Below are 15,591 nucleotides of genomic sequence, written 5' to 3'. Positions count from 1 at the left end.
AAGAAAAGAAAATCAGGTCACACATTCTCAAGTCAAGTCAAGTCAAGTCAAATGTATTTGTCACATACACATACTCGATGTGCAGTGAAATGAAAGTGGCAATGCCTGCGGGTTGTGCACAAAAAGAATTACTGCAATATTAGAACAAAAGTCTTTTTTTTCAAAAAAAAGTTATAGGCACACCAATTGTTATTTTTAGCAAAAAGCTATACAAAGATTGGTCAGAAATAGATTGCAAGTGGAACACAAGGCAATAAAACGACAAGTATGCAATGAAAGACTTCAACAACACAAAAGGAACCTCGCCTCCATTTTGCTTGTTGATCTATTCATCCCATTTAAGATGCTTGATCTTAAAAAATAATTTTATTTCAAAGGACGGTTCCAAGAGATACTAGTCAAACGCAGCCACAAAAAGGCTGAGTCTGTGGTGCCACTGGTAGAGCCGCTGCCTCACCGCGCCAGAGACCTGGGTTCGATCCTGACCTCGGGTGCTGTCTGCGCGGGGCATTGAGTACAAGAGCCAGGAAGTCAGTTGGTTAGGCCACATTTGCAGTTTTGGTCGCCATATTACGGGAACAAAGTGGGGACTTTGGAGAGGGTGCAGAGGAGGTTTACCAGAATGCTACCTGGATTAGTGGGTGTTATATAGCCAACAGGCCCTTTAGCCCAACTCGTCCACATCAACCATGCTGCCCCATCTACACTAGTCCTATTTGCCTGCGTTTGGCCCTCTAAACCTTTCCTACCCGTGTCCCCATCCAAGTGTCTTTTAAATGCTGTTACAGTAGCTCCTTCAACTAGCTGCTCAGGCAGCTCGTTCCACATATCCACCACTCTGTGCGAAAGAGTTGCCCCTCAGGTTTCTATTAAATCTTTCCCCTCTCACCTTAAACCTCTGTCCTAGGTTCTTGATTCCCCTACCCTGGGTATGGGACTGTGCGTTCACCCAATCAATTCCCCTCATGATTTTATACACGTCTATAAGATCAACCGTCAGCCTCCTGTACTCCAAGAAATAAAGTTCTAGCCTGCCCGAGAGGCTTTTATATAGGCACAGGGACATGCAGGGAATGGAGGGAAATGGATCGCGTGCAGGGAAGAGGAGATTAGTTTAACTTGGCATCATGTTCAGCACAGATATTGTGGGCTGAAGGGCCTGTTCCTGTGCTGTACTGTTCTATGTTCTAACAAAGGCACCAATCTTAGCTGAAGTCGGATGGTTGGGTGGCCCATACCCCCAAAACCTGTCCTTTCGGGTTTGCACGCAACACGTGCTTTTCACTGAACCCCAGTACACGTGGCACTAAAACCAAACCCCTAAAACTAAACCTAAAATGACAAAGATATCTGAGCCTAATTCAACACTCAACCTGGGGAGACGGATAGCCAATAGGAATGAGAAATATTGACTGGTGAATAAAGGCACAGAACACAGGTAAACCAAAAGTGTTAATCAGGAAGGGCTTAGCCCAATGCTACAAGTGGACATGTGTAGGCAGGAAATGCAGATGCAGATGCTGGTTTATACCATAGGCACAAAATGCTGCAGTAACTCGGTGGGACAGGCAGCGTCTCTGGAGAAAAGGAATCGTTGATGTTTCAGGTCGAGACCTTTCTTCAGACAGTCAGGGGAGCCCCCCTCACTCTGAAGAAGGGTCTCGACCCAAAACGCCCCCCTTTCCTTCTCTCCAGAGATGCTGCCTGTCCGGCTGAGTTACTACCAGTAGGATACCAGGTTGTGTTGCGTACCTCGTTTCCTGCTCCCAGACTCGGTGAATCAGGAATCTTTCTCTTCCTCGGTCCGATGGCTGCCAGAGCCGCTAGATTTGCTTCCCGCTGCGCCAGCTGTGCAAGTTCCAGTTGTTTCATCTGGTCAAAAAGGTAAGAATTGTGATTTACTATCAGAATTGGTTAGCCTTTGTTTATTGGGATGCATCACATCACAGCATGGTTTGGGCACAGCTCCAGCCAAGACCGCTAGAGATTGCAGAGCTAAGGACGCAGCACAGACCACAACCCTCCCTTTCATTGACTCCATCTACACATCACACTGCCTCAGAAGGCTACCAGCATAATCAAGGACCAGTTTCAACCTGGTTGCTGCTCCTTCTCGTTTATCCCATCAGGCAAGAGGTACAGAATTTTGAAAACGCATACCTCCAGATTCAGGGACAGTTTCTTCCCAGCTGTTACCAGGCAACTGAACCGTCCTCTCACCAACTATCTACCTCATTGGAGACCCTCAGACTATCATTAATCCGATTTTACCTTGCACTAAACATTATTCCTTTTATCCAGCGTTTATACACTGTGGACGGCTTGTAATCATGTATAGGCTTTCCACTGACTGGATAGCACAAACTAAAAATGCTTTTCACTGTACCCTCTGTACACGTGACAATAGAGTAAACTAAATTAAAGAAGTGTAGAAACGTGTCATTTTGCAAAATGGTCCACACCATCCTTGTACACCAAGATTTTGGATAATTTTTGTCACGGTTGTGAGGTACAGCGAAAGGCTTTGTTTTGCACTCTTATCCAAGTAATTATACCTCACATAAATTGAATGAAGTCAAATTTTATTACAATAGGTTGCAAGATACAGGGGAAGATACAGAATATAGTTGCATTGTAGCGCATTGAGACCATTTCACTATAATTGCTTGTTTATAATATATACACAGTGAAAAAGTCTAAATGCGCTACCAGACACACACACACAGACACACACACAGACACACACACACACACACACACACACACACAGACACACTCACACACAGACACACACACAGACACACGCAGACACACGCACACAGAGTTTTTTTCATTTATATTGTTTATGTTTACTTATTCTGTTGTGCTGCTGTAAGAATTCCATTGTTCTCTCTGGGACAAATGACAAGAAAACACTCTTGCATCAGCTCCATAGACAAAATCCAATGTCCTTCTATCTTTTCGATCCTAAAAGCTGTGAGTTCACTTTTCCCCGCGAGTTTATCCAGCTTCTTTGAAGTCTGCTGCTCCCCCCACCCCACATCATTCTTGGTAAAACGGCTCCCGAACTGCAATTGTATTTACTTCATGGAGTCATAGAGCATGGAAACAGGCCCTTTGGCCCAACTTGCCCACACCCGACCAACATGCCCCATTTACACGAGTCCCACCTGCCTGCGTTTGGCCCAGATCCCTCTAAAGACGCTGAGGTGAGAAGAAACTTTTTCACCCAGAGTTGTGAATTTGTGGAATTCTCTGCCACAGAAGGCAGTGGAGATCAATTCACTGGATGGATTTAAAAGAGAGTTAGATAGAGCTCTAGGGGCTAGTGGAATCAAGGGATATAGGGAGAAGGCAGGCCCTGGTTACTGATTGGAGATAATCAGCCATGATCACAATGAATGGCGGTGCTGGCTCGAAGGGCCAAATGGCCTCCTCCTGCATCTATGTTTCTATGTAAACCTGTCCTATCCATGTAGCTGTCTAAATATTTTTTAATGTTGTGACTATCCATTCATGATCCCCAGTTTCAGTGTGTTCTTTCCACAAAAGGTAGAAATATCTCCACTGTTGCCACATCACACAACTTAATCTTAACGCCTCAATCTTCAATTACATCCCCGTGTTCACTCTTGCACTTGGAGCAGAATGATACTCTTCTGTAATCTCCAACACAACCAGAAAATAATCTGCCTTTTGAGAATGAGCTTGGGGAATATAGTCACCCTTATCCACAGCTGTTTTAATTTAATTTGTTCATGTTCTAAAAGCATTCACATGCATTATCAGGTATATTCATATTTGAAGGGTGTATCGAGTATAAACCGGCAACTGTCGACTTTAGAGATACAGCCCGCCGAGTCTGTGTGGACAAGTGATCACCTTACACACTAGCACTATCCTACTGACACACTAGGGACAATTCTACAACCTAACAAACCCAATTAACCTACAAAGCTGTATGTCTTTGGAGTGTGGGCGGAATTTGGAGCACCCAGAGAAATCCCACAAAGTCACGGGAAGAACGAACAAATCCGTACAGACAGCCCCCGTAGTCTCGCCACTGTCCGTCCTTATTGGATTGTAACGTACAATTGGCCAGAGTTAGCAGTTGCATTTTTTGGTTGTCTACTGATGACTGGCCACCCGATCCAAAACTCAAGAGAAATAAGTGTTTTATTGTCATATGTACCAGAACGGAACAATGACATTCTTACTTGCAGCAGCAGCAGCAGCGCGACAGGTTTGCAAACACAGGGCTCATTAGATAATATGATAAACAAACAAATATGTTCAATATATAAAACAACCAACATAGTGCAAAAACCAAACAAAGCCCCAAGTCCCTGGTGCTATCCAAGCAGTTATGCTTTCAGCGTTTAGTTAGAGTTCATTGTACTCAATAACCTGATGGTAGTTGGGACAATTTATTTTATTTTTTTAAGAGGGTGGTAAGTGCCTGGAAACACTCTGGAGAACACGCTGAGGTGATATTTAGTTTAATTTAGAGATTATAGCGCTGCAGGCCCTACAACCCACCGAGCCAGTGCCGACCAGCGATCCCGGCACACTAACACCACCCAAGGACAATTTACAATTCTACCGAAGCCAATTAACCAACAAACCTGTATTTCTTTGGGGTGTGGAGGGAAACCGGAGCACCCGGGGAAAACCCACGCAGTCACAGGGAAAACGTACAAACTCTGTACAGACTCCGCAGTCAGAATCAAACCAGGATCTCTGGCACTGTAAGGCAGTAACTCCACCGCTGAGCCACTGTGCCGCCCTGTGTTGGGCGCTCATACTGGAACACGAGAGGAAAGAGTCGGAGAAGGGGTGAAATAGGTACGAATCTAGGTGGGGGCACAGGAAAGAGATGGGAAAGGAAGGAAAAAATATATATGGGGGGGGGGGGGGGTTGCTCGTAGAATAGTTATCAAACATTGGAGAATTCAATGTTGATACTGTTGGGTCGTAGTACGTCCCCACGCAGGCAGTGGAGGAAGAATAAAACGAAAGCTCTCCATCCGAGACAAGCTTTTCCCGCAGAGAATATCAAAACAGAAACAGCTACTTAGAAAGTTGCGTTATTAGCTAGGGGAGGCTGGTGTTAGTGATGGAGTTGGTGGCCATGGAAACTAATTTCTTCAGCTCCTCAGCTTTCATCAAGCACTCGCATTGTCTTTATTAGCATCTGTCGTCAAATCTTTAATCATGAAACGCGAGCAGGCTTGATGATTTATTCAGCAGGGAGAAAGAATCTGTAGGTCAAGTGAAAGATTTCACACACAGCACGAACGTTGGGTACTTTCATTTGTTTCCATTCACCGAGTGCCGGGAGCAAGCACTAGCGAGCACCAATATTAAGGCTCAATTAAAACTGGGTCCAATTAGTGGAGATTTCACTCCCGGCAACCAGAGCCAGGAAATGGATATCGGGAAAGAAGAAAAAAAAAATGTAAAAGTGGGCCACTGTTCATCAACAACAGCAGACATGAAATGAACTTATTTGTTGGTTTCTTCGGTTGCTGTGTAGCACCCTCTGGGAACAAAAGCTTAAACCAGTCTAAGCTATAAAATAAAAAGCCCTGGAGCCAAACATGAACTGTGTGAAACAAGGGCTCCGTCACAGAACAGAGAAGGAAAAAAAAAACTGCTGGGTTTAGAAAATTAAATGCCAGGGGCTTTTTCCATTTACAACTAAATCCCAGTTCCGCCTCTGAGCTAAAGAATTATAAACAGTAACAGATTTACAAAATGAGCATTTATCCTGCAATATGTAACCCATTGTGATATTCCCAAATAACAAATCCCGAAGTTTAATGCAAGAATTAAATTCAGTTCACAATTATAGCTGGGATTCTTAAGATAACTTTTTAAAGAGAGACAAAACAGAGAAACCCTCCAGCCACAAAGAAGCACCATCGCCTCCTGCCCGCCGTGATTTTGCTGCTCCAGTTGACCTTGATTCACAAGCCACCCTTGCCTTCGGCAGCTCCTGCCCTTGCCGGGAGCCTCCGACCTCCGCATGGAAAGTGGCGCGCAAATGACGCCAGAAACGGTGACCTAAATACCTGGAGATTGATGCCCCCAAAAAAACTTCCATCTGCAAATACACAAAGAAAGAAAGGAAAAAGTGAAGAGGCTCTCAACTCACCTCTTTGGCTCGTTGCTTCAGTCGAAGTTGTTCTGGATCTTCATGCTTGGATCGACTCTGGTGATTGGAAAGAGAGTAAAGAGGAACTAAATCTGAAGCATTTTTTCCATACTCTATGAATTACCTCCAGATTACCCATTAATATTTAGCAACTGCAGACTCCAAGTAGTCAAGTTTCTCATTCGTACGCCAGTTATAATATACAAAAGGTTTGTTTAGTTTAGAGATATAACGTGGAAACCCCATGTAAATTCCCTTTAACACGTATCTGTACTTGTGGACGGTTCGGATGTAATTACGTACTGTCTTTCCGCTGACTGGTTAGCACGCGACAAAAGCTTTTCACTGTCCCATGGTACACGTGACAATAAACTAAACTCAACTCAAACAAGCCCTTTGGCCCACAAGTCTGCGCCAACCAGCAATCACCCCGTATACTTGCGCTATCTTACATACTTGGGACAATTTACAATGATCTTACCGAAACCAATTTGCCTACTAACCTGCAAGTCTTTGAAGTGTGGGAAGAAAGTGGAGCACCCGGAGAAAACCGCACAGTCACATAGAAAACCTACAAACTTCATATGGGACCCGTAGTAAGGATTGAACTCTGGTCTCTGAGGCAGCAACTCTACCGCTGCACCACTGTGCCGCACAGCACAGGAACGAAGTACAGCATAGGAACTGGCCCTTCAAACCACAATGTCTGCACCAAACATAGCGGCAAGTTAAATCTTAACTGCCTGCATGTGATCTCTGCATATTCATATGGCTATTTAAGAGCCTCTTAAACACCACTATCTACCTCATTGGAGACCCTCGGACTATCTTCAATTGAACTTTACTCGCACTAAACGCTATTCCCTTTATCCTATATCTGTACACTGCGGAAGGCTTGATGCATGTAATCATGCATAGTCTTTCCCCGACTGGTTAGCACGCAACAAACGCTTTTCACTGTACCTTGGTACACGTAACAATAAACTAATCTAAACGAGATTCCCAAGGACACTGCCTGAGGACTAGTGGGCTTGACTGGAGAGATTGGATAGGCTGGGACTTCTTTCCCGGGAGCAATAGTGACAAAGGTACATAAAGAAATGAGGGGCATTGATAAGGTGAATAGCCACAGTCTTTGGCCCAGACTTGGAGAATCTAAAACTAGAGGGCACAGATCCAAGGTGACAGGGAAAAGATAAGAACCCGATGAGCAATTTTTTCCAGATAGTGGGTGGTGGGTGCATGGAGCGAGCTGCCAGAGGAAGTGGAAGAAGCAGGCACAATTAGGACATTCAAAAACCATTTGCACAGGTGTGCGAATAAGAAAGGTTCAGAGAGATATCGGCCAAACATAGGCAAATGGGATTAGTTTCGATAAGCAGGAGCAAATCCAGCAGTGGTATTTACGTGATGCCGACTGATTTTCTGATCATTGGTAATCGTCAGGATTTTAGGTTTAGGTTTATTATTGTCACACGTGCCAAGATACATTGAAAAGATTTGTTTTCTTACTATCCAAACAGATCACATAAGACCACACATTAAGTCAAACTCAAGTACAATAGGTAGAGCAAAGGGGAAGATGCAGATTCCAGAATGTAGTTCTCAGCATTGTGAAGCATCAGCATCATCGATAAAGTCAAGTCCACAATGGAGTAGAGTTGAATTGGACAGAACCCTAGCTTACAGAAGGACTGTTCAGAAGCCTGATAACAGAGGGGAAGAAGCTGTTCTTGAGTCTGGTGGTGCGCACTTTCAAACTTCTGCACCTTCTGCGAGATGGGAGCAGGGAGGAAGAGTGAATGACCGTGGCGGGACAAGTCACTTATGAAAAAAGGCAGAGTAACTGAGCACGTCAGACAGCATTTCTGGCAAACACGGACAGGTGGCGTTTCAGGATATTCGCTGCATTTTTGAGGCAGGGTGAAGTGTAGATGGAGTCGATTCTGGGGAGTCTGGTCTGTGTAATGGACATGGCTACATCTACAACTCTGCAATATCTTGCAGTCTTGGGCAGAGCTGTCCCCAAACCAAGCAACCCAACAGTATGCTTTCTATGGTGCGTCTGCAGAGGTTTGTAAGCGTCCCTGGAGACATGCCGAATTTCTTCACTCCCCATGAGGTAGAGGTGTAGGTGTGCCTTCTTGGCTGTCACATCCATGTGGTTGGTGCACGACATGTCGTTGGTCATATCAAACTCCAGCTCTCAACTATTTCAACTTTGGCACCATTGATGCTGATTGGGACATGTACTCCACCAAGCTTATTGAAGGCGATAACTAGCTCCTTCATCTTGCCGACATTGAGGGAGGTTCTTGTTGTCCTGACACCATGTTCTTTTGACCTTTCTGTCCTGAGCCTCCTCCACTGTCAAGAGTGAAGCTGCCCGCAAATTGGAGGAACGGCACCTCGTATTTCGTTTGGGCAGCTTACAACCCAGGGGTATGAATATTGATTTTTTAAATTTCAAGTAACCCTTGCACGCCCCTTCTCTCCATTCCTCCCCCACCCTAGTCGAACTTCTCGTTTCGCTGTTGGTATCCCTTCTTTATCACGTCTTCCATGGACCATTGTGGGCTCCACCACTCCTTGGTCATCAGTGTCAGCTCTGATTTGTTCTGAACGTTTGCTCACCTCTAGTTTCCCTCTCCCCTGACTCTCAGTCTGAAGAAGGGCCAAGACCCAAAACGGCAACAATTCCTTTTCTCTAGAGATGCTGCCTGACCAGCTGAGTTACTCCAGCATTGTGTCTATCTTTGGTGTAAACCAGCATATGCAGTTTCTTCCAATACACCATATTCAGGAAGTTCTCCATCTACCTCCTGTATTGGAACCCGCCCACCCCCCCCCCCCCCCCACCACCACCCAAATCTCTACTCTAGTTTCCATGGTTCCAACCTACTCCCTCCCGCCTTCAATATATTTTAAAAACATGTTGCGTGCAGGAAGTAAAAACAGAAGCAAGGGGATTTGTGAGAATGAAATAATTCTGCTGGGCCAGGATTTTAAAAATCACTGCAGCTCTTTCAAGATATTCAGCAGTTATATTCGTTCAAAAATAGAATCTGTTCTTACCCACCAGGGATTCAGCCCCAAGGCAGGAAGAGGAACAGAAACTACAGATGCATTTTGGATTTACATGGAGCAAGGACAACATGCAGTGGTTTAGTTTATTTTCGAAATACAGCATGGAAGCAAGCCCTTCGGCCCACTGTGTCCGCCCCGATCAGCAATCTCCATACGCTAGCATTTTCCTACACACTAGGGAAAATTTAAAATCTTTACCAAAACCAATTAACCTACAAACCTGCACGTCTTTGGAGTGTGGGAGGAAACCGGAGCACCCGGAGAAAACCCATGCGGTCACAGGGAGAACGTACAAACTCCGTACAGTCACCTGCAGTGAGGATTGAACCTGGGTCTCGGGCACAATCAGGCAGCAACTCTACGGCTGCCCACCCGTTACATCCTATGCCCCCCAGTATTATGGTAGAAAGAAAAGAGAGTTTGTAATGAGGCACAGAAACCATGGAACCTGAAGGCTGAGATATGTTGACCCACAGCAGGGCATTATCTAGCCCAGCCAGACGCTGCAGCGAGAATTGGGAATGGTCAGATGCTTTTAGTCCAGCTTAGCCTTGGGATGCAGCATGGAAACAGGTCCTTTGGCCCATCATGTCCATGCTAACCACCCATCACCCGTTCATATCCGATTTATGTTATCCTAATGTGTAGGTGGTAGCTGAGTGGGATAACATGGGACTAGTATAAACGGGTGATCGATGGTCGATGTGGACTCAGTGGACCAATTTGCATGCTGTATGTCTAAACTAAACTAAATCAAGCTTTGGTATTAAAGGAACAAGCAAATTATTTCAAGAACGCACAAACCAAAGACACGATAAACACGCGGTGCCTTGCATATGAAAACACTTCATGCATCTAGCACGACCATAGTAGTATCATGAAGCTTCCTGTAGCTGCCTGAAGATTTAGGCGTAAGCTTAATAAAGAAGTTCTTACTTTAGCCAGTCGCAGCATCGTTTCCCTCTCGTCCTCATCCTTCCGCTGCTTCTCCAGGTGGTCCAACTGCTCAAAGAACCTCAGCTGTGACCGCGTGTCACTCGATAAGCTGTATTGGTCATTGGCCTGCGGGGTGGGAGGGAGAAAAGGCCGAGTCACAAGTTGGAAAACACCCAATTGACTCATAGATTGTAGGAGCAGAATTAGGCCATTTGGCCCATCAGGTCTACTCCACCACTCAATCGTGGCTGCTCTTTCCCTCTCAACCCCTCTCCTGCCTTCTCCCCATAACCCGATACCCTTACTAATCAAGAATCGGTCAATCTCCGTCTTTAAAATACAGATGCTCCCCGACGTACAATGCTTCGACTTTGCGATGGTACAAATGGCAGCGAACTTTGGCGAGCCACAGCTCGCTTCCGGTCACGTGATCACGTTTATTCAATGCATTTTCAACTTACGATATTTTCAGTTTACGATGGGTTTCTCAGAACGTAACCCCATCATAAGTTGAGGAACACCTGCATCCACCGATTGGTCTCCTTTTCAGCTTTAGCTCTGCTCCATCCATCTGCCCATCAAGGCCCCCCCCCCCCTCACCTGTGCCCACCAGAGGTCATTTGTGGCCGGCCCTGGCTGGTTTTGGTCTTTTCACACCCCCAGCTCTTCGCTCTTCTCCCTCCCCCTCCAAACTCTACTTTCAGTCTGAAGAAGAGTGCCCGATCCGAAACACTATCCATCCGTTTGCTCCAGAGATGTGGCCTGGCCCGCTGAGTTACTCCAGCACTTTGTGTCTATCTTCAGTATAAACCAGCACCTGCAGTACATTTTTATTACCTTTTTGTAATCAACCCTCCCCACCTGTATCCACCTATCACTTGTCTAGGCTTTGTCCCACTCCCCGAACCTTTTCTGCAGCTTTCTCCAGTCTACTACATCAACCTGAGATGAGTCCCAACTTGAAATGTTGTCTGTCCATCTCCCTCTAGAGATGCTGCCTGACCCGCTGAGTTACTCCAGCACTTTGTGTTTTGCTCAACTATGTGAATGGAAGTTTGTGAAAAAAACATACTGCAAACGTACCAATTCAGAGATTTGGGAAAAGGGAGGCTATTTTTCCTTCGAGCCCAGTGAAGAGCTGGAGGCGAGAAAAGAGCTGGGCCAATCAGGGCGGTCAGTCACAAATGACCTCAGGCAGGGCTTCGGGAAAGCAGCCAACATAATTATGGGTCATGTCCCAGCCATTCCCTCTTCCCCCTCTCCCGTCAGCCGATGAAGGGAAAACTTGAAAGTACACACCACCGGACTCAGGAACAGCTTTTTTCCCTTCTGTTATCAGGCTTCTGAACGGTCCTTCCAGAAGCCAGGGTACTGTCCGATTCACCTAAACCCCATTACGGACATTGGACTTTGTCTCTGGAACTGATGCGCTACAATGTTGAGAACTATATTCTGCACTCAGTATCTTCCCTTTTGCTCTACCTATTGTACTTGAGTTTGACTTGATTGCATTCATGTTAGGTGCATCTGACCTGTCTGGATAGCAAGCAAATCAAAGGTTTTCACAGTGCCTTTGTGCACGTGGCAATAACAATAAACCAAAACTACCTCAATGCGGCCATCACACTCTCGTTATCTGCACTCTCTGTAAATGTAAATGTATATTTATGGTATGTAGGTTAATTGGCTGGGTAAATGTAAAAATTGTCCCTAGTGTGTGTAGGATAGTGTTAATGTACGGGGATCGCTGGGCGGCACGGACTTGGTGGGCCGAAAAGGCCTGTTTCCGGCTGTATGTGTATGGTATGGTATGGTATGGTATATTCTGCACTCTGGTATTTTTCTCTTTGCACTACCTGTTGTACTCATGCATGGTTTGATTGTACAGGTGCTCCTCAACTTATGATAGGGTTACCTTCCGAGAAACCCATCGCAAACCGAAAATATCGCACGTCGAAATACATTTAATACACCTGATCACGTGGCCGGAAGCGAGCTGCGGCTCGCTGCCGTTTGCACAATCGCAAAGTCAAAATATCGCAAGTCGAAGCATCGTAATTCGGGGAGCATCTGTAATCATGTATGGAATGCTTTGAAGATAGACAAAGTGCTGGAGTAACTCAGCGGGTCAGTCATTATCTCTGGAGAAAATGGACGGGTGACGTTTCGAATGGATGCCACATTTCCGGGGAGACTTCTGCGGAGGGATTTCACGTGCGGTCGCGTAATTTTGTTCGGATTAAAAGGAGGTGCCGTACAAGTTCTAGTTGCCGGAAAATCAATGGTGGATCTGTACCCGCAACTATAATAAACCGATACCAAGACCACAAAGCAGAGTACATTGTTGTGGTACACACATTCTGTCGCCGAGGGCCCTCCCCTCACAAGCCAACAGTCTGGCATCTCCTCCTTTCCATCCAATTAACCCTGAACGATGACAGCTTCGCTCCGAGTCAGGACAGGAGCTACCACCACCTTCTCAACTCCTCGTTTCTCCCCTTAGCTCAGAATCCTTCCGCTCCATTTCTCCCTGGCCTTCATTACTGATACTTCTCTCTCCACCTCACTCCTTACCCTTAAGGCTGGCTGATGAAGTCCTCTTCCCCTCTCACCCTCAGTCCAAGTAACTTCACACTTAGCCAGAGGAACCTGTACAGCAGAATGTTCATTGTCTCCCTGCAGAAAATCTACACAGTGCTCAGCGAGGGCTTGGGGTTAGACAGCAGCCTTTCCAATCACAAAGGATGTGTGGCCACGGTACAAGTGTTCAGACACCACTGCAGTAATATTTACCATATTCATGTTTATCTTCTCTTCTGCACTACCTGATGTACTGGAGAGTACCAGACAGTAGCTAATGTTAAGATGTACAAGTTTGTACGGGGTGATTGCTGCTCGGCGCAGACTCGGCGTGCCAAAGGGTTGTTTTCACGCTGTATATTTAAAGTCTAAATGATGTTGGCTCTATGATTGCTACCTGATGTACTGCATTTGGGTGGATAGCATGCAGCTTGAAGCATTTTCATTGCATCTCAGTACAGGTGACAATAATAAACCAATACCCCCTGATTTAAAGCATGCCTGATGAATTCCACAGCCCAAAACCAGGTTTTCCCTCACCCCATTTAATCTCCTGCCGGTGACAGATCTTTCCTCTTCGTTCCCGCGTATTTATCCAGCCTTTCCTCAAAATGCATTCCCGTGGGAATGAGTTGCCTGTTCTCCCCTGCTGAAGCTCCTCCTGAATTCCCAGCGGAGTTAATTAGCTATCGCCTTGTAAAATATGGCCTAAAGCGCTGCTCTCCCGCGCAAAATGGATACGCCGCCTTCCTGTGTACCCTACTGATCCGTACAATCATTTCAACAAATTAGTGTCACTGTATTATAAAGAGCTCATATTTATTTATTCTTTTCCTGGCAAGGTCAGTGTGCACCGGAGACAAACAAACACAAGACCAGCCCTGGCTACATGGGGCAGAATGCATGACCCCATTAAAGGCACTGAAACAGCCCCCTTCTGAAGTTACTTAAACTTTAGACTTTACTTCAGAGATAAGACGCAATGGAGGTACTTTGACGGCAGGCAAAGCACCAATCCATGGTTTGGTATTTTACATTGAAAAATATTTAAAGACCATCAAAAATTACTACAAGGTTTTCAAAAGTAATGAAAATTAAATTTAAAAAAATATTTATAATGAAAAATAATGGCATTTATTTAAATTAGTTTGATTGAATCAAAATCAGAATACTTTGGACCACTCTTTGCAGTAAGTTTATATTGAGAACTAGCGCGCTACACTTTAGAGATGCAGTGCAGAAACAGGCCCTTTGGTCCACTGTGTGCCATGCCAAACAGCGATCACCACGAGTACTATCCTACTCACAAGGGACAATTTGCAATTTTTACAATCAACCTACAAACCTGGTACATCTTTGGAATGTGGGAGGAAACCAGAGCATTTCCATATGGTCACTGGGAGAACGTACAAACTCCATACAGACAGCACCCGCAGTCAGGATTGAACCCTGGTCTCAGGCACTGTAAAGCAGCAACTCTACCACTGCGCCATTGTGCTGCCCTAAGCGTTACAAATTATTTCAGCCTGATGTCATTATCAGGTTAGCGTTAATCGGGGGGACAATGCAAAAACACAGCTGTAATTTCTACATAGTGAAACCAAAATGTATAAAAATGACCTTTAATAAAATCTGACAATGCACTTTAACCACATGTGATTTTTTATATTACAAATCTCAAGTTGTGGAGTACAGAGGCAAATAAATAAATGATGTTTCTTTGTCCCAAATATTATGGAGGGCACTGTATAAAAGTTACTCCTCAGGTCCCCCCCCCCACCCCCTTACCTTAAAACCACGTCCTCTGGTTCTCGATTCCCCCTACTCTGGGCAAAAGACTGTACAGTTACCCGATCCATTCAATTCATGATTTTATACACTGTATTAACGTAGAGCATTAAATGATCTAAATGGATGGCATGCAAAACGCTCATTTTACTGTAGCTCGGTACACGTGACAATAACAAACTTAAACCTAATCTCTGTCTTCAAATTATTAAACTTTAAATGGCATGACAAACCTTGTACATCATCATACGGTGCTGTGCAATCACAGTGATCTTTTCCACGAGTTCTCGCAAGTGCTCTTGCGTTGCATGAGATATGGTGCTCAACACTTCAGAATCCACTTCCGTCACACCATGTTGCTTACCTGCGGAAAACAAGCAACGACTCATTTATCACTGACCCTGCACAACTCAAAACACCTTCATTCCTTCCCAGAGTTTGGAAGCCGCACACACACACACACACACCTAGTCCTGACCCAAATTGTTGCTTATCCTGGCCAAAGGTTCTAAGAGCAGAATTAGGCCATTCGGCCCATCAAGTCTACTCCATCATTCAATCATGGCTGATCTATCTTACCCTCTCAACCCCATTCTCCTGCCTTCTCCCCATAACCCCAGTGGTCGCCCTTACTAATCAAGAACCTGCCAATCTCTGCCTTAAAAGTACCCAATGACGGCCTCCAGAATCATCTGTGGCAATGAATTCCAGATTCACCACACTCTGACTAAAGAAATTTGTCCTCGTCTCCTTTCTAAAGGTACATTATTTTATTCCGAGGCTGTGGCCTCTGGTCCTAGACTCTCCCACTAGTGGTCACCCTGCTATAGGAAGGATGTCATTAAGCTAGAAAGAGGGCACAGAAGATTAATGAGGATGTTGCCAGGACTCAAGGGCCCTCAGCTGCAGGGACAGGTTGGGCATGCTAGGACTTTATTCCTTGGAGCACAAGAGGCAGAGGGGTGATCTTATAGAGGTGTATAACACCATGAGGGGAATAAATAGGGTGAATACAAGAGGTCTTTTCTTTACCCAGAGTAGGG

General features: G+C 45.3%; 1 protein-coding gene across 2 annotated transcripts in view; it reads right to left on the bottom strand.

Moving 5' to 3' along the window:
• The window catches only part of LOC144592850 (transcription initiation factor TFIID subunit 4-like), a 76,877-nt gene that overhangs the window by 17,639 nt on the left and 43,647 nt on the right, over positions 1-15,591 (bottom strand). For both annotated transcript variants that reach the window (XM_078398007.1, XM_078398008.1), the window contains exons 11-14: positions 14,782-14,912; positions 10,181-10,306; positions 6,158-6,214; positions 1,753-1,872 (exon numbers count right to left, since the gene is read on the bottom strand). In XM_078398007.1, coding sequence (XP_078254133.1) covers positions 1,753-1,872; positions 6,158-6,214; positions 10,181-10,306; positions 14,782-14,912 — 434 coding nt within the window. The remainder of the gene's footprint in view (positions 1-1,752; positions 1,873-6,157; positions 6,215-10,180; positions 10,307-14,781; positions 14,913-15,591) is intronic.

The sequence above is a fragment of the Rhinoraja longicauda genome, chromosome 4, assembly GCF_053455715.1.
Source record: "Rhinoraja longicauda isolate Sanriku21f chromosome 4, sRhiLon1.1, whole genome shotgun sequence".
Classification (NCBI taxonomy): domain Eukaryota; kingdom Metazoa; phylum Chordata; class Chondrichthyes; order Rajiformes; family Arhynchobatidae; genus Rhinoraja; species Rhinoraja longicauda.
The sequence above is the reverse complement of the archived record's forward strand: the minus strand, read 5'-3'. Positions and strand labels throughout refer to the sequence as shown.